General features: G+C 44.9%; 1 protein-coding gene across 1 annotated transcript; it reads left to right on the top strand.

The window, feature by feature from the left end:
• Positions 1-391: 391 nt before the first annotated feature.
• On the top strand, positions 392-25,668 carry LOC146076008 (uncharacterized). Its single transcript, XM_083185764.1, has 4 exons — positions 392-533; positions 1,941-2,069; positions 14,508-14,654; positions 21,485-25,668. The coding sequence occupies exon 4, from the start codon at positions 21,655-21,657 to the stop codon at positions 23,533-23,535; it is 1,881 nt and encodes a 626-aa protein (XP_083041890.1). The 5' UTR covers positions 392-533; positions 1,941-2,069; positions 14,508-14,654; positions 21,485-21,654; the 3' UTR covers positions 23,536-25,668.
• Positions 25,669-27,142: the final 1,474 nt, after the last annotated feature.

Below are 27,142 nucleotides of genomic sequence, written 5' to 3'. Positions count from 1 at the left end.
GTATTCCTTTATTATTAAGGGTATAGTGGGAGAGAATAATTATATTAACCTGCGGACAATGGATTATTCCGTAAAATGAATGAAATAAATGCATATAACTAAGACCTAGCGATATATTATGTAATAATGTGCCCTTTGTGCGTTTATTTGTAGAACATAAGGAGTTAAATATTAACCTGCAAACTGTCATTACCGTCCGTAGTATGAGACTGAACTGTGGGCAAAAAGTATATAGCCAGCAGGGATTTGCCCTTACATAAAATGGCCGCCGGAGCATCGCCGTATACACACACCTCTCTAGGAATAGAAAGGGGGTGGGGACTGACACAAACAGGAAGTGCAATGATAGCAGGGACGCGCCCGGCCTGACACTGAAGTGGAGGACCAGCAAATAGTGCACACAGTGACCCGGAAGTAGGGGGTGTAAGTCGGAGACAGAAGCAGCACTGACTCCTCCTGTACTTACACATTGGTACCAGCAGCTGGGAGACCCGGATTACTGTGGTCCTGAGGGGTCTGTAATACCCAGCAAGGTATGTGATTAGTCTGACCATGCCGAGTATTGTGTTATATATGTCTGTTCTACTAACACCGGGCAGTGCTGGGGATAACAGCACTAACCACACTGACTGCTCCCTGTATGGGAACCAGTATATATATATATATATATATATATATATATATATATATATATATATATATATATATATATATATATATATATATATATATATATATATAATTACAGCATTGCACTAACCACACTGACTGCCCTCTATAAGGGAACCAGTATATTTATATTATATAGCACATACATATTCCGCAGCGCTTTACAGGGTATAGTTGAACACTCACATCAGTCCCTGTCCCTGTGGAGCTTACATTATATGTATATATCAGGGTTTCCGACCCTCCCGGAATTTCCGGGAGTCTCCCGGATTCAGGGGGGACCCCCGCTGACCCCCGGATTGCGGCATTAAAATGCTGCAATCCTCGGGTCTCAGAGGAGGGGGCGGAGCTAAAACGGCACAATCGCGTCATTTTAGCCCCGCCCCCTCCACGGAGATCAATGAATTAGCTGCTTTGACAACATGGGGGCGGGGCTTAGTGATGTCACTCGTAAGCCCCGCCCCCTGAGCGGCGGCTGAAACTCTCCTCTCTGGGCTTCTCCCGGAGAGGAGAATCTTGAAGTCGGCAACCCTGGTATATATATCATAGTTGCCAATCCCGGAGCATTTTTTCAATCCGGGAATTCGGGATTGAAAAATGCCTGATCCCGGGATTGGCTTCCCTAATTAAAAAAGCTTGCCCGGCCTCCCCTTATATTTACTTACATGTGCAGTGCGGCCGGGAGGGTGGTCAGTGAAGCTGGGAGGGTGGGCAGCTGATTAATGATGGCGGGAGGCGGGCGGGCGAGCGGTCAGCAGCAGGAGCCGGGCAGGCAGGTGGGTGACGATGTCATGCTGGACGGGTCTGTGCAGCTGCTTGGCCTGCGCAGCGTGACCTCTGGCCCCGTCATGCGCACAGCCATACTGCCCGGGTAAGGGAGAAGCCGGGCAGCGTCTGAGCACACACTCAGACTCCGCCCAGCATTAGACTGCGCATGCGCAGTCTAATCCTGAAATCCCGGGATTGGAAACTCCAATCCTGGGATTGAAATCCCGGCGTTCTATGGGGTCTAATCCCGGGTTCCCGCCTATCCCGGGATTGGCCACCCTAATATTAATATATATATATATATATATATATATATATATATATATATATATAGGTAATATGCAATAGAGGTCACTCTCAAGATTTTCTAGCTGCACGGCGGCAGACTGGCAATAATGATCACAACTGACACAAGTAGTAGTGAGTCAACGTTTCGGGCTGATCGCCCTTTATCAAGTCTCTCGTTTGCACTTATTAATACATCCTGTCACTTTAACACACAGACTGATGGAATGTATATGCTATGACCTGGTGTTTCCCTGGATTGTCTGGAAGGTTTCTGCTGAGACACAGTGAACTTCCGGTATCCTGCACGGTGTGGGTGGTGATGGTTTCTGAGCACAGTTATAAAGGTAAGCTTTCTTTGTCATTTTGTTGTATCTGAGGACGGTTATTTAAAACCGAAACATGTAATTCTACTGAGCTCGCCAAGTCAGTGTTTTTGTTGTATGCGAGTGCCGCTGGCTGAACTGTTGCTATTTATTCACTTGAATATCGGAAGGCAGCGCAACTGTTGTACGGCTGTTTTGGAGACTTTATATTCCCTCATGTCTTATATATTTGGCTACATCTGTCACTCAAAGTGTGTATAACGCTGGGTGGAGCCTCTAACTCACATGACTGAGAACCAGCCCAGTGAGCCCACAGTGCCAGACACCCTCTGCCTCCCCATGTTGCCCAGCACTGCTACTCCACAGCCACCAGGTGAGCGCCCCCCGCCGCAACCCCCCTCCCCCCCCCCCCCCGCGATTTGCGTCAAAAACATGCCCGCGACCCCCCCTCCCGCGATTCGCGGCAAAAAGAACCCCCATGACCCCCCCCCCCCCCCCGCAATTCGCAGCAGCCCCAGGATTAAATGGCACATGCAAAACACTGACATGGCTATGGTCGACAATGAAAAAGGTTGACATGAGTTTTTTATTTATTTTTCATTTTTTTAATGTTTTCATATTCATTGTCATGTGTCGACATGGACACCAATGACGTGCCACACTTATGTCAACATTTACATGTGTTGACCTTTCTGTGTTGGCGATTCGCGTCCCTCCCCCGCAACCCCCACTCCCGCGATTTGCGGCGACCCCCCCCTCCCTCAATTCGCGGCAACCCCCGTGATCCCTGCCCTCCCGCGATTCGCGGCACCCACCCCCCGCGACCCCCTCTCCCACAATTCGCTGCACTCCCACGCAATTCGCGGCAGCCCCAGGATTAAATGGCACATGCAAAACACTGACATGGCTATGGTCGACAATGAAAAAGGTTGACATGAGTTTTTGAAGATTTATTTTTCATTTTTTGAATGTTTTCATATTCATTGTCATGTGTCGACATGGACACCAATGAAGTGCTGCACTTATGTCAACATCGCTTTCTGAGAGTCAGTCAGTGTAAGTATAAAGGGGTGCCATTTTTCCATGAAGAACAATGATGATGTGGCATTGGTGAGGAACATTGTGCATTTATCAAACAGTAGGAGCTGTAACATTCTAGAGCGTAGTTCAGTCAACATCACAGTGGAAGAAACTATCCAGTGAGATATATCACAGTGAGTAGAGGTATATATGAAGAGCATCTGAAGGCAGATATCCAATTATCAAACCAAAGACAAATGCAGACTTGTGGGTCAGGAGGGAATCCGGTATGTAACCTATCACTGATGAAGTTTAGGACTTTTCTCCCAAATTTCAAGATTTTTGAGCAAGCCCAAATACCATGGAAGAATTTAGCGTCTCTCCTACCACATTTTGGGCAAAGGCCTGTCGCATTAGGGGACATATGTTTATTTTGAGCAGGGGATATATATAGAAAAGAACTTCTTGTAAATAAGAGGATTGTAGTAGTTTCATTGTAGTGTTAAATGTTCCAAGTAGCATGTGTGTGTGTTATGTCTGGGATGTCTATTTGCCAGGCTTGAGTTAGTGTGGAAGCTGGAGGGGAGCTGGAATGTGTGATGAGTATATCATATAGGAATTTCATTCTAATATTGTGCTTATGGAATAGCAGGAACTGGTAAAAGTGGGTCGGTGCTATGTGTGGAGAGCAGAGCGGATATTTTTGATGCTATAAAGTGGCAGGTTTGAAGATACATGAAGAATTGGTTGTTGGGGAGGTTATAAGTAGTGCTTAGAGTGGCAAAAGAGAGTATAGTTCCCCCAGGATCAAAGGTTTTCGTGGCTAGATCTAGGCCTATCAATTTCCAGGAAAGATAGTGGGGGTTAGATAATGATGGTGGAAATAGAGGGTTTCCCCAAATGGGAAGTGTGGAGTGATAGTGATCTCTGTGGAGATGTTTGTTGATATGTAACCAGGCTTCATAACTACCACAGAATAAGATATGGGGTTTTATATGGATGGGGATAAGGTTTCTGGGTGAATGTAGAAGGACACTTAAGAGAGAAGTTCGGCATTAGTGTAAACAGAGGAGTGGTATAGCCAATCTGAGATAATGCGGAAATGAGCGGACCAGGAGTAATGTAGGATATTTGGGATACTTATGCCTCCATCAGTTTTATCTTTCATTAATTTGCCGAGTGACATACGGGATCTCTTACCACACCATAGAAATTTAGACATGAGACCATTGAGTGTTAGAACGTCAGATTTAGGAATCGTACAAGGAAGGAGTTGTAGATGTTATAGTATTTTAGGAAAAACTATGGATTTCAAGTCGGCAGCTCTCCCCAGTAATGAAATGGGTAATTTGTTCCATCCATCTAATTGTGTTTTAATGGAATTTATTAATGGGGAGAAATGAATCTTATACAAGTTAGAGAGGTTTCTGGGAATCTGCACTCCAAGGTATTTTGTGTGATTGTTGTAACTTGAATTGGGAGAGGGTAGGGTGAGAGGTCAAATCAGGAGGGAGGGGGGGGGGGGGATATAGGGAAAATTTCAGATTTATTGGTATTAATTTTGTAGCCAGAAATACAGATGGGGCAGGCTACATCCTGGCTGGCGGATCGCCGACGGAAACCCTGTCCGTCTCCGCCTCAGGGAGGCGGACAGGGTTAGGGGGGGGGGGTGCGGGCAGGCGGCGGGGACCCCGAGTGACCGCCGACAAGTCGGCGGTGACCCGGGGGAAGCGACGGAAGCGCAGTCAGAAGGGGACGCGCGCGCCTCTCGTGCGCGCGCGTCCCCTTGTCGCCATCGATATGGCGCTGGCGGGGGATGGCGGCTGGCGTTGCCAGCGCCATCCCCTGCCAAGATGGGACCTGCCCCATCTGTAGGTCCAAATGATGAAATAATATCCATAATTGCGGGCATAGAGTTGATGGGGTTAGATACAAGTAAAATCGTATTGTCAGCAAAGAGTACTAGTTTAAGCTCTATTTTATTAACTGTAATACCTGTGAATGCTGCGGAGGTTCCTAATGCTATGGTGAGGGGTTCTAAGGCTATTGCAAATAAAAGGGGGGAGAGTGGGCACCCTTGTCTTGTACCTCGAGTTATTGGGAAAGTGGGGGTAGGAACCCGTTACATGCTATTTGTGAGGAAGAGGAGGTATACAGGGTTTGAAGGAAGGCGATGAATCGAAGGGGGAGGCCGAATTTTGACATGGTGTTGTATAGGTGGGGCCATAGCACGAAGTCAAAGGCCTTCTTGGCATCTAGGGATAGGACTATTTTGGGAGTGAAATGATCAGTAGGGGAGGTTTGAGATTGGATAGCTGCCAATAATTTACGAATGTTCTTTACTGAGTATCTACCGGTTATAAAGCCTGTTTGGTCTGGGTGAGTAATGTGAGGGAGTATAGGGCTGAGACGTTCAGCTGAGATTATTGTTAGGAGCTTGTAATCACAATTAAGTAGGGAGATAGGACGATGTGAACCGGGACTGGACAGGTCTCTGCCTGATTTGGGAAGAACTTTTATTATTGCTGAGTTAAAATGGGCGGGGGTGATGTTATTCTGCAAGATATAGTTAAAGGTGGATACCAAGATTGGGGCTAATTTGGTTATATAGGAGCGATGGAAATAACCTGAAAATCCATCTGGGCCTGGTGCTTTTGCTGGCTTTAATTATTTTATGGCTTTCGTAACTTCGTCTAATGAAATTGGGGAGGTAAGTGCTGAGAGGAGGTGAGAAGGGGCTTGAGGGTGGGGGAGAGAATCCCAAAATTCTTGGTTAGTAGTGGGGTCAGTCATGCAAGTGTCGTGATGATTGAGAGGGGGGCTGTGTAGATTGAGGAATAGAATGGAGTCATTATTTGGGAGATCTGGGAGTTGGAGGTGGTAAGAGATCCGTCTGGTAAGGTGAGGGGATGTATCAGCATAGGAGGTCTAGAAGAGTTGAGTATGTTGGTGAGAAGTTCGCTAGTTTTATTACCAAATCTGTGGTATTTATAGTTAGTAATACATTGGAGTTTGCCTGACATATTTTGCAACGTTTCATCCAAGAGTGTCTTATCACGGAGCTATTTCATTTTGAGTGATGGAGAAGGGTGGGCTATTTATAAGGAGTAAGATTCAGTAAGTGATTTTTGCTGCAGGAGATATGAGCATGCGTGTTGTTTTTTCAAGGAGGTCTCGAATGCCATGATAGCACCTCTAAGTACAGCTTTAATGGCCATCCAGTAAATCGGGGGGGTTTTCCTAGCATGTGGTCATTATGTGAATCATAGTCCTGCCATACAGAATTGATATGGTCTTGGAATTTAGGTCTGTGAATTAAATGGACTGGGAAGCGCCATGATTTATATGAGGAAGATTCTTTGATAATCTGTAATGAAGCTGAGATAAAGGCATGATCGGATAAAATGATGGGGGAAATATCGGGATTTTTTAATTGTTAGAACAGAGAAGTAGAGACGCATATAAAGTCTATCCGTGAAAAAGTGTTATGTGCTGCGGAAAGGCAAGTATATTCTCTAAGAGTGGGGTGCAAAGCTCTCCATGAATCTGCTAACTGCAATGATTGGTGTATAAAGGGTATCCCTAATTTGGGAAGTTCTCTAGTGTGTCTGGAGGTGCAGATCTATCTATAGGGTGGGATGTAAGATTAAAATCTCCACAGAGAATTAAGGAGGATGAGGCATGTGGCATGAGAAGGCTAATAATCCTCTTAAAGAATAATTTGGAGTATATATTTGGAGCATAGAATAAAAGGTTTGTTATGAACTTTGAGATGTACAAGAAGATATCTGCCCTCAGGGTCTGGGGTAGTGGAGGTAACCTCAACATGGAGGGATTTGGATGCCAAAATAACAGTACCCCTAGCTTTTCTAGAATAGGGGGCCGAGGGTATAACTGACCAGCCTAGCATTTGTAACTTGGCAATTTCTGGGGGAAGAAGATGTGTTTCCTGGAGGCAAACAACAATATCAAGGGAACGCTTACGTAGGTATCGTAGCACTTTTCTGCGCTTGGCTGGAGAGTGGAATCCTCAGACGTTGAAAGAGCCTATATGTAAGTCCGTCATGGGAGTCCGGGTGATAGAGGATCAGCCTCTGGGTGGATTGATTCAGGCGAGTAGTTGTACGGTCTGAACTGGGGGAGGGGAGACCTACTGACACAAGACATGGAACAGATATAACATTGTAAGGATAGTATGCTCAACATACTAAATATCACATTGTAACTTTCATTGTCATTCCGGGTGTAAAAAATACACACAAATATTATAAGAGAATAAACTTGAAGCCACCATAACATCCTAAATGATGTAAATAGAAAGCTATGGATAAAGGTATAATGCTAGCCTATGGTAAAAGTCAGAGCTAGTAGGCATGGAAATAAGGGGGGGGGGAGATAATATAAGCTGGATATTATTAGAAGGGATATAGTATGCTAGAGAAAAGAGACAGTACTTTTGGGGCTATTAAAACCGGTTATGCAAATGTTAGAAATAGAGAGAGACATATAAAATGCAAAAAGGTAGGGATTTAAGACTATGTAGGCTGATCTATAGAGGTGGGAGTAATGTAACAATTATTCTGATCATTGAAATATGACCTAATTAGTTTTCCATTTGGACTAAACCGCATTCCTGCTTCGTGGAAAACCAGGGGTAGGGTCAGTCCCTGGCCTCTTCAGGTGCAGAGCTGTTCCCTGCTGCAGGACCACTGTCCTGAGTGGGTGCTTGTCACTGCAGGCATTGCGCTGCAGCAAGCACACCCCCAGCATGCAGAACACCCCTGGCTCTAGTCCGAAGACATCTGGGGAGAGTGTTACCTGGGGACCCCTTAGTCGGGCAAGCTTTGGAAACGCTATGATTATAAATGGAGTAACCAATCATAGCATTTCCAAACATGATTTCATACACCATAACAATGATCCCAAGTGCCTGAACATTGTAGGGCTGGAGCACATAAAAAAACCCAAAAGAGGGGGAGATCGATTCAACAACCTCTCCCGTCAAGAAATATATCGGATGTATATAATGAACTGTATTTATCCTGAAGGTCTGAATGATCAAGTTGAACTAAATGTATGTCTTTAAACTCCAATAACCTGAATTTCTATGTTTATTTCATTGTAACAAACTACATCTTTAATATATACCATGTTCTTAGTTTCATATATTGTTCTTTTTTTAAATTTTTTATTTTTTCCTCCTGTTGCTGATTGTGAAAAATCCTTATTCTTTTGATCAGCATCTTTTAGATTATGACTGTTTTTTTTTAATATTATTTACTGTATATTTGGTAGTGGCTCACAACACAGGATATGCTGTGATCTAGGAATCCTCTCAAAAATGCCTCTTGTGGTCAAAGTGGGAAATGCATTGTGTCCCATTTATTTTCTATTACTGGAAAAGTTTGTTACCATGGCAACCTATATAGTTCTTACAAGACGGGAAGTAGCACACTTGATATGATAATACATATAACTCTAAGTTTGCCCATTTTATAGTATTGCCCGCCTTATTATAGATGTAGATATAAGGTTCCTGTTGCAAATTCTAATATCAATAGCGATATTTCCTCTAGATAATTGCGGACAAACAACCAGAAACCAGAAGTTCCGGACTTCCGGTTGCGTTCCACTGGCTGGAAGTGACGGCAGATGCGTACTCCAGAAGTATGTTGGAGATACGGATACCGCCGTCCCTCCATCTCTGTTCCCTCTTCCACTCTAAGCCCTATTAAAGGCACATTTCAATATAGGCTTCCTTTTGCATTTTTGTCAGGCATATAAGCAACCTGCGTTCCACTGACCGGAAGTTGGACACGGCCTGCGTTCCAAAAACCGGAAGTGGGGCGCAATTAGATAAACTGATTTTATTTGTGATTCTCTATGAAAGTTTAATAAATATAATATTTTGACTGCCTCCTATAATGTCATTATCTACACAACCTTGTTGTGTAAGATAAATAATGGTATCTATTAAGAATGATCAAATGGGTAATTGAGTAATTGTCAAATGATGCACTTCCTTTTTAATGGTATATAAACTCACCTATTCATCAAAGCGTATCCTTCTGCTGCATAAACTAGTCCTGAGGCAGGTTCTCCACCCCCCTACCACTTTCTTGCACCTCATGTCATGTGTCTGTCTTCCCTTTCCACTAGATCAGGAGTGGCCAAACCTGTCCTCAAGATCTACCAATGGTCCATGTTTTCCAGGCAACCTGTGTAGTATGAATGAATGCAGCAGGTTTTAAAATGTGACAGTTAGTAATGACTACAGCTGTGCAGCAGCTAGGTAACCTGGAAAACGTGGGCCGTTGGTAGATCTCGAGGACCGGTTTGGCCACCCCTGCACTAGATTGTAAGCTCCTCAGAGTAGGGCCCTCTTCCCTCCTGTTGTCAAAGCCCTCTTCTCTTCACATTTCACTCACAGCTCTCCCATACTCAGTGACCATCTTCGTCCACATACTCATCTCTATCATTGGCCATGAGCCTCTAGTAGTATGTTGATTAAGTCCTCACTACTTATATTTAAGCGGTAATGTGTATTGAACTGTGGCGCTCTTTACCTGTACTCTATATTTGTTATTTATTCAATGTAATGCTATGTTTTGTCTCCCTGTACTGTTCCTTTGTACGGCGTTGCGAAACACTTGTGGCACCCTATAAATAAAATTATAGTAATAATAATATAAACCCTGACCAGATCCAGAGTGGTACTCCTTTGAAAAAGTTGTCTAAGGACGACGAAACGCATCAGTGCACACTCTCCTGTTGGACATTGGATTCTTTTATTTGCTACCCCACTTGGTCCAGCTCACCCCCACCAACCTCAATATTGGATCCCCAACTTTTGTTGTATACCATTTCAACTGGAAACTTCATTCTGGGACACCACCACCTGCTTATTCTTGGAGCCTATCCCGATTGTGAGTCAGGACCATCTGTATCTCACATGAGCAGAAGCAAGGTACAAGGCATCCAGTCAGGTCTATGCACACCCACCATACCCAGTTCATACATGGACTATCATGGACTGTCAATTGGGATATCACGTTTAACAACTGCCCAATTGATCAATCTATTTTTACACTGCAATTGCAGCATATTCAAGTGCTCCACCACCACTCTCCTGGTCTCGCCAATGCCTTGTAAAGAGGCACTATCACATTGGCATCCCTTGAATCCATACCCCTGTTAATGCATGCCAGTGTCTGGTTTGCTTTTGGTGCTGCACCTGAGCAGTGTGCACTATTGGCCATTTTGTCATCTATGGTGACCCCCAAGTCCTTCTCTACAGCAGAATTCCATATAATAACTCCATATAGCCTATAAGTAGCTTGTATATTTTTGTTCCCATAATGAGTACTTTACATTTATCAACATTGAACTGCATTTTCCACCTTTCCGCTCACGTTTCCAGTTTATTTTAGTCACTTTGTAGTGGTTTCCGCATCCTTTCCTATGTTTTTATTTCCTTACTCAATTTTACTCACTGTCACTTCCAATATCATTAATGGTGGGTCCCAATATTGAACCTTGATGGACTCCATTTTGGGCCTTACCCCAGCTGGAATGTATGTAATTTACCACCACTCTCTGTCCCCGATTGTGCAATCAGTTTTTAATCCAATTACAAATTTTATCTCCTATCCCTAAATTACCTAGTGTCATTAATAATTTTTTATGAGGCACCGTGTCAAAAGCTTTAGCGAAATCAATCAGTATTACATCTACAGATTTCCCTAAGTCCAGCCCCCTACTCTACTGACTTCCTCATAGAAGCTAATTAAGTTAGTCTGACATGATGTATTTTTGACTAACCCATGCTGAGCCTTATTTACCACTTTCTCCTGTTCTAAGAAATTTTGGATACTATCTCTTATTATTCCTTCTAATATTTTCCCACAATGGATGTAAGGCTGACCGGTCTATAATTTTCAGAGTTGGTTTCTCTATCATGCAGCAGGTGACACTGGAAATCACAATGGGTTTAGAGTTGGGAATGCTTTGAGCTAGGCACTACTAATTTGTTGAGGGAAGGCTGGCTCCTCCCCTCTAAGACCCATCAGCCCCCAGTTAGAAAATTGTGCCCAGGGAGCTGGTCACATTTCTGCCTGCTCCTGCAGGTTTTCATTTATCACTTTGAGTGCCTGCTTCTGCAGCACATATACTTAAAGAATATCAGTGAACCCTTCCCTGCTTATCAAAAAGCTTGGGTCTGGGTATCCTGCGCCCATGTTGTGAGGATCCCGGGATCATGCAGCAGCGCAGCGCGACTTATGCCTCACGCAGAGCCCCGGGGTCACTCCGAGTTCCAAAGATCGCACAGGAATACACAATAGCAAAGGTACAAAAGTATTAACTTTATTTTACACACGGGTTATACATGTAAAATCAGCAATTACAGTCTATATACATTATATACAGAAAGACCATCAGTATTCGTCACGTTATCAGAACCTTACCACGTTACCTTCAGATTAAGCTCAGATGGGCAGGACACGCCAGTCCATGACTCCCAGCGCTGACTCTCATTCACATCTCTCCCCTCTCTACCTGCAAACACCCCCTTACATCCCAAAGGTACCCCTCTCCCCCTCCCTCTTAACTCTTCCTATGCTGGGTGCAGTTGCATGAATGTAACAGGGTCTCCTATTACCTGTCCAGGGGCTGATTAACTCACTCCCTTCATCTGGCTTTGAAGCTTGTGTATGTGAGGGATTTCACACCTTCATGTAAACAGATCTCTCCTCTGGAGACTGACCGTAGACCTTGGGGGAAGTGTATTGGGCAGCTAGTTTTGTCTCTATTACTAACTGTATAGAGGCCCTTTGATCCCTGAAACACAGACTATACGCAAACTGACCAGATTCTAATCTAAGCATTTGGTCTCTTCTAGCCGGACCATTTGTCTCCACATATACAGTTACAATATTTAAGTAATACGCATTTGGGAAGACTGCCATAATTAACTTCATAGTCACAAATCCCTTATTCATGATATCATCGCAGTTTACTAAGAACAGGACCTGGAGGCAGTGACGTAACCACGGGCAACGCTGATCCTCCCTACCAGTTTCTCCTGTGCCCAGAAAACTATCTTCTTGCCTTCATATGCATATGTAACAGTATGGGATACAGTATACAAAGCTTTGGGAACATATTAGTCATTTACATAACATGAGGGAATATTTCCCTCCAGTAGCACACATACTCAGCCTAATGGAATAACCTGTTTGGATTATTCAGTACAACATCCTATTATTGTCCGACATACCGCCCTGTGATGTCCCCTGTATACAGCAGTCTGGGGAACACAGCTCAGATATGAATACAGTCAGTGATAATATCCGGTTATCGCCGGCATTTTGCAATTCTCTTTGCTGAAGCGCAGAAAGAGGCGGGAGAACAACATATGACGGAAAGGGGCGTGGCCTTGTTTTGTCACACATGTTTCCTGTGACCAGGCTGTTGGTCAGGGCCTCCTGAAAGGCACCTGCCCAGACAACTGTTCTCCTGCCAGCTCTAGTCAGCTAAAGGGACTGCCAGCCACATGCGGTAGTAACCTCCGGGGGTAAGTGTTTTTCCCCTTCTTCCTCCTGTAACTGCCGCTTGTTACATGCAGACGCCGCATTTCACTCGTGGCGCGCCGCCATCTTGTATCGCGCCCACTGGCCAGCGCTGATACCTGCTGTCTCTCCGGCTCCAGGGTTCCCCCCTGTCCTCTGTGTAAGGGCGGAGGGGTGCGCCAGGGGGGAGCAATCGATCGACTGAGCGCCGGGCGCGGGAGAGGAGACGCGCGCTGTGATTGAAAAAAGGGCACCATCGCAGGGACGCTGTCGGTCAGTAAGTAAAGTGAGGGGGTGATTTATAGGCTTTAGAGCCTGAGGTGGGCATGGCGCGGTCCAATTACTACACGCTGCACACACACTTGTATTACCCTAATTAATGGTCTGCTCTTTTCCTAATTCATAGGACTACTGTAACCAGTTAACCCTTGTGGGTGTGTGTGTGTGTGTGTGTGTGTGTGTGTGTGTGTATATGTATGTGTATATATATATATATATATATATATATATATATATATATATATATATTTGTGTGTATGTATATATATATGTATATGTGTATGTATATATGTGTGTGTATGTATATGTATGTGTATCTCAAAAAATGTCATCTATTACTCACGCTATATAGACGATATGTGTCTAGTTTGGGGTGGTTCCGCGACGTCCCTTATGGAGGTCATTAGTCGTCAAAATGATAGTACCAGCCCTATCAAACTTACGTGTAATATATCACAGTCAGATTGACTTTCTGGACGTCCGAATCTGTCTGAAGGATGGCTCTCTCTTAACCTCGCTTTTCGTGAAACCTACAGACCGCAATATGCTATTGTCTCCCTCCAGCTTCCATCCGCAGTCTGTAGTCAAGGGTTTACCATACTCCCAGATGCTGCGAGTACGCAGAATTTGCAGCTCTGACATTGATTTACATGTGCAACTAGACAATATGATATTGAAATTTGTCGAGCGTGGCTATGACTATAAACAGCTATTGTTAACCAAAGATAAAGTTCTAGCAATATCCCGCTCTAAAGCACTAAAACGTAAAAACAATAAAAAGTCCACTAATAGGATGTTCTGGCCAAATAGATACAATACCTGCAGTAAAACAGCCAAATCAGACATTAAAACATTTTGGCCCATCATTACCAGTGACAAGGATTTACCTAGCCTCAAAGATAAAAAGCTGGTTACCAGCTATTCCAGAGGTCGCAACCTCAGGGATTGGTTGGTTCATAGTGACATTACCAATTTTGAAAAACCTGCTCCCTCTATGTTCTTTGGTGCTCCTAAAATGGGCTGTTTTAAATGCACAGGGTGCGTAACCTGTAGCTATATGTGGACTGGCACTGACCTCAAGCACCCCTTTAAAAATCTGTCATTTCCCATTAAACATCGTGTTACCTGCTCTACCAAATATGTGGTCTATGTTTTAGTATATCCTTGCGACAAATACTATGTCGGCAAGACGGACTGTGCGTTTAAGACACGCATGGCACAGCATCGTCTATCCATCAGAGCAGCGTTCTTGAAGGGCAATAGTGAGCAGCCCGTAGCAAGACACTATGCTGCCAGTGGGCATTCTCCAACGGCTCTTAAGCACAAAATTATTGACCACATTCCACCACTTGCTAGGGGAGGTAACAGGTCCAAAGCTTTGTTACAGCGTGAAGCGCAATGGATCTTTAAACTAGATTCATTGAGCCCTAAAGGGTTAAATGAGACAATGGGTCTCAGCTGCTTCTTGTGAATTTTACAGTCATTTCGTTATACAACAGATCTCTCTTTAAGATTATTATATACTATATGTTTATACCTGTTGATTAATAATATGCATTGATGTGTATTTATATTTTTCTATTTTTTCCAGCTGCATTATTTCTTGTTTATTATTGTACGGGTGATCGGGTGCACTGGGTGACGTCATGGATGTGGGACGCTTCCTGGCGGCTTCCGGCGGCTGCAGGGATTGCGTCTCAATTGGACTGTTTTGGTGAAGGCATGAGCACATATAACGGTGAGTTTTTATTTGTATTTTGCCCTGAGGAAAATAAGTAAAGTCTTATTGAAACGTTGGCATACATTGGGCTGCCCCTGTGTGTTCTTTTATTGGTCCTGAGTGCCGCTGCAAGTACGTGGTTGTATGTATATATGTGTATATATATATATATATATATATATACACACACACACACACTTTCAGAGGTGATTGGTGGGTAACGGGGCTTGTTCTCTCCTCCAGGACCCACAGCCTTTGGTTAAGTCTTAAGTGTGGTGTGTGTGTGAGAGGAGGGTGCAAGTGGCTTGTACAGACCGGACTTGCGCGGGGAACATTACGGGCAGGTCAAACGCCAAGGCATCCCAGAAGGCATTTACTTGCATTTCTTGTAATGCAAAATTCTCTCAGTATTCAGCAGACGGGAAGCCGCGGTTTGTCAGATCTGTTCTGCTTCCCCTCCTGGGTCTCTGGTGGACGAGCCTCCTGCTCCCCACTGGGCTTCCCTGCTAGCAGGGAATATGTCCAGATTATCTGCAGAATTGGCCGAGTCACGCAGAGCAGAACCTGCGTGGGCCTCAACCCTGGCTAAATCTGTGGAGTCCTTAGCTTCTTCAATGAACAGGACCCACATGCTTCGGTTAGCCAAAAGCGGACTTTGCAGACTATTTTACAGTCAGATGATTTTGACGAGGAACAGCCTCCATTTAAAGAAATGGAGGAAGGGGAGTGGGAGGAGGTGCAGGATGATCCTGTTGAACCGGAACCTACCCCTGGCGGCATAGAAGCCTTTATTATAGTGGTAAAGCAGGTTCTCAATTTACCAGAGGACCCTGCTCCTCAACCTCAGGAGCTGGATCTGTTTGGTCAGACAAAGAGGTCTGCTATTGCTTTTAATTGCCCAAACCAGGATCAACTTTTAGCAGCATGGAAACACCCAGATAAGCGTTTTCAGATACCTAAACGCTTCCCATCTTTATATCCCTTTGACCCTGCTGCTTTAAGCAGATGGGAGACTCCTTCATCGGTGGATGCATCCGTGTCCAGACTATCCAAAAGGACGACATTACCGGTCCCTGTAGCATCATCTTTGAAGGATCCCTCGGACCGCAAACTAGAGGCCACCCTAAAGACCATTTACATGGTGGCAGGTTCCCAGCTAAGACCTTCCATAGTGTTAGCCTGGGTAAACAAGGCCAATGCTAGGTGGGCGGAAATGATCTTAGAAGGATTGGACTGGGGTATGTCTCGTGATGAAATTGGTCAATTAGCAGAGCACATAAAGGAATCTGCAGCCTTTTTGGGCGACGCTGCAAAGGATATCTAGCTGACATCTGCTCGCATCTCGGCCAACACCATATCCGCGAGGAGAGCGTTCATGGCAAGTGGACGCTGAGTCCAAGAGAGCAGTGGAAGGACTCCCATTCACAGGAGACATCCTGTTTGGACCGGAGCTAGATAAATGGATTTCACAAGCTACAGGGGGTAAGTTAGAATTCCTCCCCTCAACAGCTCCACCAGCACGACATCATTATACAGGACCGGCTTTTCAGTCCTTTCCTCCGCAGCATTCCTTTCGAGGTAGAGGACGTGGTTTTCAGTCCTCCAGAGGACTGGAGCCTGGCCTCACTCCAACACTCGACCTCAAGAACCTAAGCCACCACAGAAACCGGTGGCATGACGGTTTGCCAGCTTTCGTGGGGGAACCGCAGGTGTGAGCTCGCCGATTGGACTTAAGAAACCAGTGGTTCTCCCTTTCGGAGGACCCTTGGGTTCGCAGGCTCATTTCGGACGGATATCGAATCCAGTTCGACCTTCCTCCTCCCACGCGGTTTTTTACCACAGCTCTCCCCGTGTCTTTGGACAAGAGATTGGCTCTTCAAGAGGCAATAGATATCTTACTAAGGTCTCAGGTCGTCATCCAGGTTCCGGCGACACAGAAACATGCGATACTACTCAAATCTTTTTGTATTGCCAAAACCAGACTGGTCAGCCAGACCCATCCTAAATCTCAAATACCTGAATCTATTGGTTTCATACCAACCCTTCAAGATGGAATCGATTCACTCTGTCATTGCATCCTTGGAACCGAACGAGTTCATGCTCTCGTTGGACATCAAGGATGCCTACCTTCACATTCCCATTTGGAAGCCTCACCAGGCTTACCTAAGGTTTGCCATAGGGAAGGACCACTTCCAATTCAGGGCCCTGCCTTTTGGGTTATCGTCGGCACCCAGGGTTTTTACAAAGACTCTGTCAGTCATTATCGCCTCACTCCGACATCAAGGGGTGAAGCAATACCATACTTGGACGACCTGCTCATCAAGGCACCGTCGGCTGCACTATTGGAGGAACAAGCACATCTGATGGTTCAGACCCTCATCAACCCGGGATTGATTCTGAATTTCATGAAGTTCACTCTGACTCCTTCCCAAAGGATTCTTTTTTTGGGACTCTGGTTGGACACCACAGCACAGAGAGTGTTCTTACGGGAGGACAAGATCCGTTCCATAAAAATGTTGACCCGCAGGGTTCTGCAACCGCGTCAAGTTCAGCTTCACCTGTGTGTTCAGCTCTTGGATAAGATGGTAGCTTCCTTCCCAGCGGTAACTTGGGGAAGATTCCATTCAAGACCTTTCCAGCTGGATCTCCTAAGGAATGGAGCGGGTTCACATCTATCTCTACACAGACTGATTCGGCTATCAGCTCTGGCTCGTCAAGCCTCCACTCGGATCACCTCAGACAGGGACGAAGATTTGCCATCTGGGACTGGATTCTCCTAACCTCAGACGCCAGTCTAAGGATGGGGAGCAGTGATGCTCGGTCTTCGTCTCCAGGGGAGATGGGACTTCAGAGAGATTCAATTATCCAACAACGTGTTGGAGCTAAGGGCAATTTACAATGCCTTGCTAGCAGCACAGGATTATCTTCAAGAAAGGCCGGTGAAGATTCAGTCGGACAACGCCACAGCAGTTGCCTATGTGAATCGACAGGGAGGCACGAGAAGCAGGATGGCCATGGCAGAGGTATCCAAGATTCTACAGTGTGCAGAGAGCAGACAGGTGATTCTCACCGCCGTGTTCATTTCGGGAGTCAAAAACCTGGAGGTAGATTTTCTCAGCAGAGAGGATCTCCACCCAGGAGGAGTGGGTCCTACATCCCGAGGTGTTCCTGGAACTCACGCATCGTTGAGGAACTCCCGAGGTAGATCTGATGGCATCACAAAGAAATCATCAGCTTCCAAGATACGTAGCAAGGAAAAGGGATCCACACACCATAGGGACCGATGCCCTAGCAATACGGTGGATATTCAGCTTTGTGTACCTGTTTCCCCTTCTTCCACTTCTGGGCCAGGTTCTTAAAAAGTTGAAAAGGGAATCCGTCCAGGGAATCCTCATTGCCCCATTTTGGCCGCGCAGAAGTTTGTTCTCCGACATCCAACAACTTCTGGTGGACAAACCAGTTCCTCTTCCTCAGCGGCACGACCTTCTACAACAGGGTCCGTTCCACCATCAGAAGCTGTCGTCCCTCCATTTGATGGCGAGGCTCTTGAAACCGAAGTTTTAAGAGCCAGGGGAATTCCAGGACCGGTCATTCCGACGATGTTAAGAGCTCGTAAACAATGCTGGGCGGCACATTATCATCGCATTTGGCGCTCCTATGCAGACTGGTGTAGATCTCAGGGATGGCCTTTTAGAACATTTAAGTTGTTCAGGATGTTATTGTTCCTCCAAAGGGGCCTGGACGCTGGTCTTCGTTCGGGATCTCTGAAGGTTCAGATCTCCGCTCTATCCATTCTCTTTCAGAAAAGGGTAGCGCTCATCCCAGAAATCCAAACTCTCTTGCAAGGGGTAATATGGGTCCAACCTCCGTTTGTCCAGCCGACACCTTCTTGGGACCTAGCCTTGGTTCTATATTTTCTCCAGTCCAGGACGTTTGAACCTCTAGAGGATGTACCTCTGAAGTTCCTCATCTGGAAGACTCTGCTACTGCTGGCTTCAGCTACAGCTTGCCGAGTTTCTGAGCTCAGCACCTTATCTTGTAAGGCCTTGTATCTTATCTTCCATGAAGATAGAGCGGATTTGCGTACACATCCGTACTTTCTTCTGAAGGTGGTGTCAAATTACCACGTAAATCAACCCATCGTGGTTCCAGCCTTTCGGGGTGACTCCCCTTCTCAATCTACATTGGATGTTGTTTGGGCTCTCATGATTTATGTGTCAAGGACATCATCTATCAGAAAGTCGGATTGTCTCTTTGTCCTCTATGACGCATTCCGCAGAGGCTGTCCTGCGTCAAAACAGACCTTGGCTAGGTGGATACGTCTGACCAATACACAGGTGTATGTGCAGGCGGGGAAGACTCCACCTTCGACCTTGAGGGCTCATTCCACTAGATTTGTGAGTACATCTTGGGCAGCTCAAAGAGGAGCTACGGCTTCTCAGTTTTGCAGGGCAGACACGTGATCATCAGTGAACACTTTTGTTCGCTTTTACCAATTTGATACTTTTGCTTCTTCCACTACGACCTTTGGTCATCTTGTGTTGCAGGATCCTCAGAGCTCTCCCACCCGGGGCATGGTCTTTGGAACCTCCCCAATGAGATTTCCAGTGTCACCTGCTGCATGATAGAGAAAGAGGATTTTGGTACTTACCGATAAATCCATTTCTCTGAATCAGCAGGTGACACTGGACGACCTCCCCGCTCTGGAGTTTTTCCTGTCTTTTGTATTTCGTGCAAGTTTGGTTACGCTTATAGATATGGTTTGGTTGCATGTTTGTTGTCTCAGTTGACTATTTACCATCTCCTCTAGTAGGACAATTTCCTAACTGGGGGCTGAGGAGCCAGCTTTCCCTAAACAAATTAGTAGTGCCTAGCTCCCAGCATTCCCAACTCTAAACCCAATGTGATTTCCAGTGTCACCTGCTGATTCAGAGAAATGGATTTATCGGTAAGTACCAAAATCCTCTTTTTGCTACCTTTCTTCCATATCGATACTACGTTAGCTTTGCGCCAGTCCCTTGGTACTGTCCCCGTGTTTATAGATTCCCCAAATATTAGATATAATGGTAGTGCTATGACAGGAGTTTTTTTAGTATCCTAGGGTGCATTTTATCCAGGCCACGAGATTTGTTACTATTTAGGTACTGTAATCTATTTTTGACTATTTAATAATAATATTTCCGCTTTCTCTTTTCCTTCTATTACCAGGATACCCTGCTTATTTTTAGTGGGACAATATTTTCCTTCCTTAACCATTTCCCGGTTATATAACTAGAATTTTTGGGGATTGGATTTGCTATCTGCAGCTATTTTATGTTCAGTCTCTAATTTAGCCATCTTGATTTGTATTTTTACATGGTACTTGTGTAGTTTCATTCCGCCAGCTCTACGCTACGCTATGTTTGAGTCCTGGCTGCCTTACTTCTCTAAGCTACGTTATCAGCATAGCGCCGGCAGCAGCGCTACACTGTTTGTTTGAAGCTCCATTATCAGCGTAGTCCAACGGCTGCCTTATGGTACCCATACACACACAGATTCTGCCGATGCCATGTGTGCTATGAGATGCGCGCTCCTGGCAGCAGCGCTATTGTAACCTGATTCTGAAATGGACGCTACGCTGACTACGTAACTGGTGCCGTGAAACTACACAAGTACCTTTTTGGGTGTCCCATCTTGTTTGAACATTTTTAGTGCCCTCCTTTTTTTAGCTATTTCAAATTTGACTTTGCTGTTAAGCCACATAGGCTTCCTTTTGACATTTGTTCTTTTATTTACCCTAGGAATAAATTGATCAGTGCCCTCCAGCAGTATTTGTTTTTTTAAGTTTGCCACCTTTTAGTAGTATCCATCCCTCTAAATAATTCCTTCCAGTTTATATAATTTAAGGACTCCTCAAACTTTCCAAAGTTTGCTTTTCCAAAATTTAAGGACCTAGTTGCTCCAATATTATATTTGTTAAAATGTAAATAAAATGTGATCATATTGTGATCACTGTTCCCCAATGTCTCCCTTATGGTTATGTTAGTAACAATGTCCCCGTTGTTGCTTCTCAAGAGATCCAGGATATTGTTATTTCTGGTTGGACTTTCAATAAATTGGTACAAATAGTGGGGATTTAGGGCATTCAATGAAACATTTCCCTTAGCGGTACTAGTTGACCTATATTTCCATTTTATTTTTGGGTAGTTAGTCACCCATAGTAATAATGTCCCCTAAGCTTTTCCCACCTGTAGCAAGAGGTCTTTTTCCTCCTCCGTATTTATGTTGGGTGGCTTATTACATGTTCCTACTATAAATTTTGTAGCCCCTTTAATATTACCTGTGATTTCTACCCATACAGATTCTACTGACTCCATTGTGCTCTCGTATATGTCTTCCCTTATGTATGGTTTTAAGAATGGATTAACCTATAAACATACCCCCCCCTTCTACCTAATCTGTTTTTCCTAAACATACTATAACCTTCTATATTCGCCACTCATGTGATTCATCCCACCAAGTTTCAGTAATACCTATGAGATCCAAAACTAGGGTCTCTAGTTCCCCCATTTTACCAGTTAAACTCCTAGCATTCAGATAATGGCATTTCAGCTTTCGCTTTTCCGTTGCCCCTGTCATGTGACCTGTTACAGTTGCAGAAGGTTCCTGAAATTATAAATCCGTATCATGGACAATATTTGTTCTTGGCTGTGTGTCTCTCATACACTTTTCTTACACCTTGTTCCCTTTTTCCTCCCTTCCCCTTGCTTCTTCCAAAATGTCCCCCCACCTGCCTAGTTTACATGTTATACAATAATAGTAGCGTTATCCTGGTAACATTATGCTTTTACATATTTACTTTCTTACAGGACATATAAGGAACAGGATTCAAATTAAGAAGACGTGGAAAGGGAAATTGTTCTCCGCTCAAGCCAACTAAATACATCATATCTCCTTACACCTCAGGAGGAGGAACAAACACAATTGTATTTGCTGGACAGAAGAAACCATCAGCAACTAATTTGTTCTCACCTCATATATGATGAGTCTCACAGGAGAGAAACCACATGTGTGTTCTGAGTGTGACAAAGGCTTTACATATATATCACAGCTTCTCATACATCAGAGGAGTCACACAGGAGAGAAACCACATGTGTGCTCTGAGTGTGACAAAGGCTTTACATGTAAATCACAGCTTCTGGTACATCAGAGGAGTCACACAGGAGAGAAACCACATGTGTGTTCTGAGTGTGACAAAGGCTTTACATGTAAATCACAGCTTCTAAGACATCAGATGAGTCACACAGGAGAGAGACCACATGTGTGTTCTGAGTGTGACAAAGGCTTTACATGTAAATCACAGCTTCTCATACATCAGATGAGTCACACAGGAGAGAAACCACATGTGTGCTCTGAGTGTGACAAAGGCTTTACATGTAAATCAATGCTTCTCATACATCAGAGGAGTCACATAGGAGAGAACCCACATGTGTGCTCTGAGTGTGGCAAAGGCTTTATATGTAAATCACGGCTTCTCAGACATCAGAGGAGTCACACAGGAGAGAAACCATATAAATGTTCTGAATGCAGAAAATGTTTTTCCCATAAGTCAGATCTTGTCCTACATCAGAGGAGTCACACAGGAGAGAAACCATATAAATGTTCTGAATGCAGCAAGTGTTTTTCCCGGAAGTCACTTCTTGTCCTACATCAGAGGAGTCACACAGGAGAGAAGCCATATAAATGTTCTGAATGTAGCAAATGTTTTTCCCGGAAGTCACATCTTGTCCTACATCAGAGGAGTCACACAGGAGAGAAGCCATATAAATGTTCTGAATGCAGCAAATGTTTTTCCGGGAAGTCAGATCTTGTTGTACATCAGAGGAATCACACAGGAGAGAAGCCATATAAATGTTCTGAATGCAGCAAATGTTTTTCCCAGACGTCACTTCTTGTCCTACATCAGAGGAGTCACACAGGAGAGAAGCCATATAAATGTTCTGAATGCAGCAAATGTTTTTCCGGGAAGTCACATCTTGTCCTACATCAGAGGAGTCACACAGGGGAGAAGCCATATAAATGTTCTGAATGCAGCAAATGTTTTTCCCAGACGTCACTTCTTGTCCTACATCAGAGGAGTCACACAGGAGAAAAACCATATAAATGTTCTGAATGCAGCAAATGTTTTTCCCAGAAGTCACTTCTTGTCCTACATCAGAGGAGTCACACAGGAGAGAAACCATATAAATGTTCTGAATGCAGCAAATGTTTTTCCCAGAAGTCAGGTCTTGTCCGACATCAGAGGAGTCACACAGGAGAGAAGCCATATAAATGTTCTGAATGCAGCAAATGTTTTCCCCAGACGTCACTTCTTGTCCTACATCAGAGGAGTCACACAGGAGAGAAGCCATATAAATGTTCTGAATGCAGCAAATGTTTTTCCCAGAAGTCAGTTCTTGTCCGACATCAGAAGAGTCACACAGGAGAGAAGCCATATAAATGCTCTGAATGCAGCAAATGTTTTTCCCTGAAGTCACTTCTTGTCCGACATCAGTGGAGTCACACAGGAGAGAAGCCATATAAATGTTCCAAATGCAGCAAAAAAATTTCCCGGAAATCAAATCTTGTCCGACATCAGAGGAGTCACACAGGAGAGAAGCCATATAAATGTTCTGAATGCAGCAAATGTTTTTCCCAGAAGTCAGTTCTTGTCCGACATCAGAAGAGTCACACAGGAGAGAAGCCATATAAATGCTATGAATGCAGCAAATGTTTTTCCCAGGAGTCACATTTTGTCCGACATCAGAGGAGTCACACAGGAGAGAAGCCATATAAATGTTCTGAATGCAGCAAATGTTTTTCCCAGGAGTCACATCTTGTCCGACATCAGAGGGGTCACACAGGAGAAGAAGCCATATAAATGTTCTGAATGCAGCAAATGCTTCTGCCCTGCCTCCCTCCCTGTGTATGTGCACTGCCGGGCTCTATCTCTCTCCCTCTGTATGTGCACTGCAGGGCTCTGCCTCCCTCCCTGTATACATGCACTGCTGGTCTCTGCCTCCCTCCCTGTGTTCGTGCACTGCCGGGCTCTCCCTCCCTCCCTGTGTACATGCACTACTGGGCTCTGCCTCCCTCGCTGTGTACGTGTACTTTCGGGCTCTGCCTCCCTCGCTGTGTACGTGTACTTTCGGGCTCTGCCTCCCTCCCTGTGTTCATGCACTGCTGGGCTCTGCCTCCCTCCCTGTGTACATACGCTGCTGGACCCTGCCTCCCACCCTGTGTACTTGCACTGCTGGGTTCTGCCTCCCTCCCTGTGTACATACACTGCTGGGCTCTGCCTCCCTGTGTTCGTGCACTGCCGGGCTCTCCCTCCCTCCCTGTGTACATGCACTGCTTTGCTATGCCTCCCTCCCTGTGTACATACACTGCTGGGCTCTCCCTCCCTGTGTGCATACACTGCTGGGCTCTGCCTCCCTCCATGTGTACTTGCACTGCTGGGTTCTGCCTCCCTCCCTGTTTACATACACTGCTGGGCTCTGCCTCCCTCCCTGTGTACTTGCACTGCTGGGTTCTGCCTCCCTCCCTGTTTACATACAGTGCTGTGCTCTGCCTCTCTCCCTGTGTACGTGCACTGCTGGGCCCTGCCTCCCTCCCTGTGTCTGTGCTCTGCCGAGCTCTGCCTCCCTCCCTGTGTACGTGCACTGCTGGGCTCTGCCTCCCTCCCTGTGTATGTACACTGCTGGGCTCTGCCTCCCTCCCTGTGTAACTACACTACTGGGCTCTGCCTCCCTCCCTGTGTATGTACACCTCTGAGCTCTGCATCCCTGTGTACGTGCACTGCTGGGCTCTGCCTCCCTCCCTGTGTACTTGCACTGCTGGGTTCTGCCTCCCTCCCTGTTTACATACAGTGCTGGGCTCTGCCTCTCTCCCTGTGTATGTGCACTGCTGGGCCCTGCCTCCCTCCCTGTGTATGTACACTGCTGGGCTCTGCCTCCCTCCCTGTGTACGTACACTGCTGGGCTCTGCCTCCCTCCCTGTGTATGTACACCTCTAAGCTCTGCATCCCTGTGTACGTGCACTGCTGGGCTCTGCCTCCCTCCCTGTGTATGTACACCTCTGAGCTCTGCATCACTGTGTACATACACTGCTGGACTCTGCCTCCCTCCCTGTGTACATACACCGCTGGGCTCCGAAGCAGTGATTACAGATAAAAATATATATAATTTTTTACAGAATTCAGTGAGATTCCTTTTCGGGACCCCCCAAGCAGCTGGCCCCCCTAGCATCCTCTACATCCTCTATAGTTACACCACTGATTATAGGAACCCTGTATTACGGCCGTGTACCACCCTACAGGTCTCCTCTGGTCTCTCTTCTTTCCCTCATGCCTCCATATTGCTGCCTTACCTCACGCACTCTGAATACTATGTACTACCTGTATCACATAGTAACCAATCAGGTACTTATGTATTATCTGGGCTCCTATGTTAAATGCACCCCATTTTTTCATACCCCTACTATCCATCTACGCATGGAGTTGATTTTATATAGTGTGGCGGGCGGACGCAGTCTAATAAGAAAAATGGGAGCCCAGATATTACATAAGTACCACCAATCATTATTACATGTGTTAGGTTGCTGACACTAGACTGCTGATAGTGGATTTCTAGTTGCTATGGGTTACAGTACATCCTTCCTTCTCACATGTTATTAACCAGGTCTGATGGAGGGCACATTGTGTAATAGGACAATACTAACATCCTCCATAATAATTAGCAGCACAGTAGCAGTATACATGTTACTATGACACAGTATATAGTGATATAACCTGCATGTAGACTGAAGGACGATGATCTAACAATATCTGTAATAACCATGTATATTACTAGTAGCTGTCCCCAGAACAGGGGAATAAAAGCTGATCTGGATAAATGGGATTCTGTTACCGATTGTATAACTATAGACTTTGTTTCTCTATAATACTTTGTACATTCTTCTACATGTTACAGATAGTTAGGTGGTCCTGTAATGATGACCATCTGGTAACCTATAATAACAACCTAAATAAACTAATGATCCTTCAGCAAATGGATTATTGATGTCTTTATTACTGGTGCTGACATATAACCACAGCGACCACCTGCCAATCGGGGATTGCTCAGTACAGGGAGAGATGCATTATATTCCCTGCTTGCTGTGGTCCTTTCTTGTCTGCTGTCCTCCAGATGGAACCCTCAGACTAGATCAGTTGCTGTGACACATAACAGCTTGGCCGTCTGATGTCCCTGGGCCTGATTCAGAGATGATCAGTAATCTGAGAAAATGGCAGGTGACTGCGACTAGAAAGCTGCCGCTCAGACAGAAAGCGAAAACACCTTGGGTGACATTTAATGGGATGCGATTTTTATTAAAGTTCTGAAATCGCAATAGGGTGATAAGAATGGTTACCAGGTGACTCAGAATTTCTCTTTAAGTTCATAATGGGTGATGCCAGAGAGCCCTGGCTTATCTCTTCCCACCGTTCTATTACCGGAACGCTTTATATTCATGTTTGACTGCCACCCTTGGTGATAACAAATCCGGAAGTCCAGATTCACAGGCTTTGATACCTTTAGACTACATATTGTTCCTTGTGAATCGGTGATACTGTTTTATCCTATTAGGATGCATTATTGTTGTTGTCTTTATGTCTCCCCCGTCTTTGTCATCCTCCCACCCACTTGTCCCTGGTGTTTCTTTCCCTTCTTTGTCATTTCATCAGGTAACCCAGAAGATATACCCATCTCTCCGCAAATTATGGCTACACTAACCATGGGATCATGGAAAGTCGTGGCATCAATTCCCGAGAGACGGAAGATCCTCATGTATCTTAAGCAAGGTATACATATTGGAAACCCACTTGATCCCAATGGAGGTGCAAAAACATAATACCTTGGGATGGCAGGTACTTGGATCTAGCCTATACTCATTCAAAGCCCGAGGAGTGGTACTCCTAATCCCCAAAAATGTCCCCCATGAAGTCACAGAGGTCGTTACAGATCAGAGAGGACGCTACCTTATTTTAACTCTAACATTAGGAACCAGCAAATTTACCCTTTGCAACATCTACGCCCCTAAGGTATATTCTAAAAGATTTTTCCAACATCTTATTGCAAAACTCTCCCCCAAAATGGCAAATTCTCCATAGGCCAGTATTCGATGAGAAAAATTTGCCTTGTTTTATGGCGAGTTTGTGCTATTTTCGCGTTGGAAGGAGCATTTTGCTCTCCAAAAGTGAACCACCCTATTCAATGTGATATTTTCGCCATCTTTTTAAGTGATTTTTGCCGTGTCTCTCCGTGTAGCAATTCTCCATCTTTTTATGGAGAACTGGAATGTGAATTTTTAAGCTAAAAGGTTTTGTTTTTTTAATTTTGGTGTAAAAAAATCAGGATTTTTTTTTTCTGTGAAGGGGCATGTTATTTTTATTCATGTGCTTATAGCACATGAATATATATTTAATTAAAAAATATATATTTTTTGGGGGC

The sequence above is a fragment of the Crinia signifera genome, chromosome 4, assembly GCF_055691185.1.
Source record: "Crinia signifera chromosome 4, ASM5569118v1, whole genome shotgun sequence".
NCBI classification, from domain to species: Eukaryota; Metazoa; Chordata; class Amphibia; order Anura; family Myobatrachidae; genus Crinia; species Crinia signifera.
Note: the sequence above shows the minus strand (reverse complement) of the source record. Positions and strands in the feature narration are given on the sequence as shown.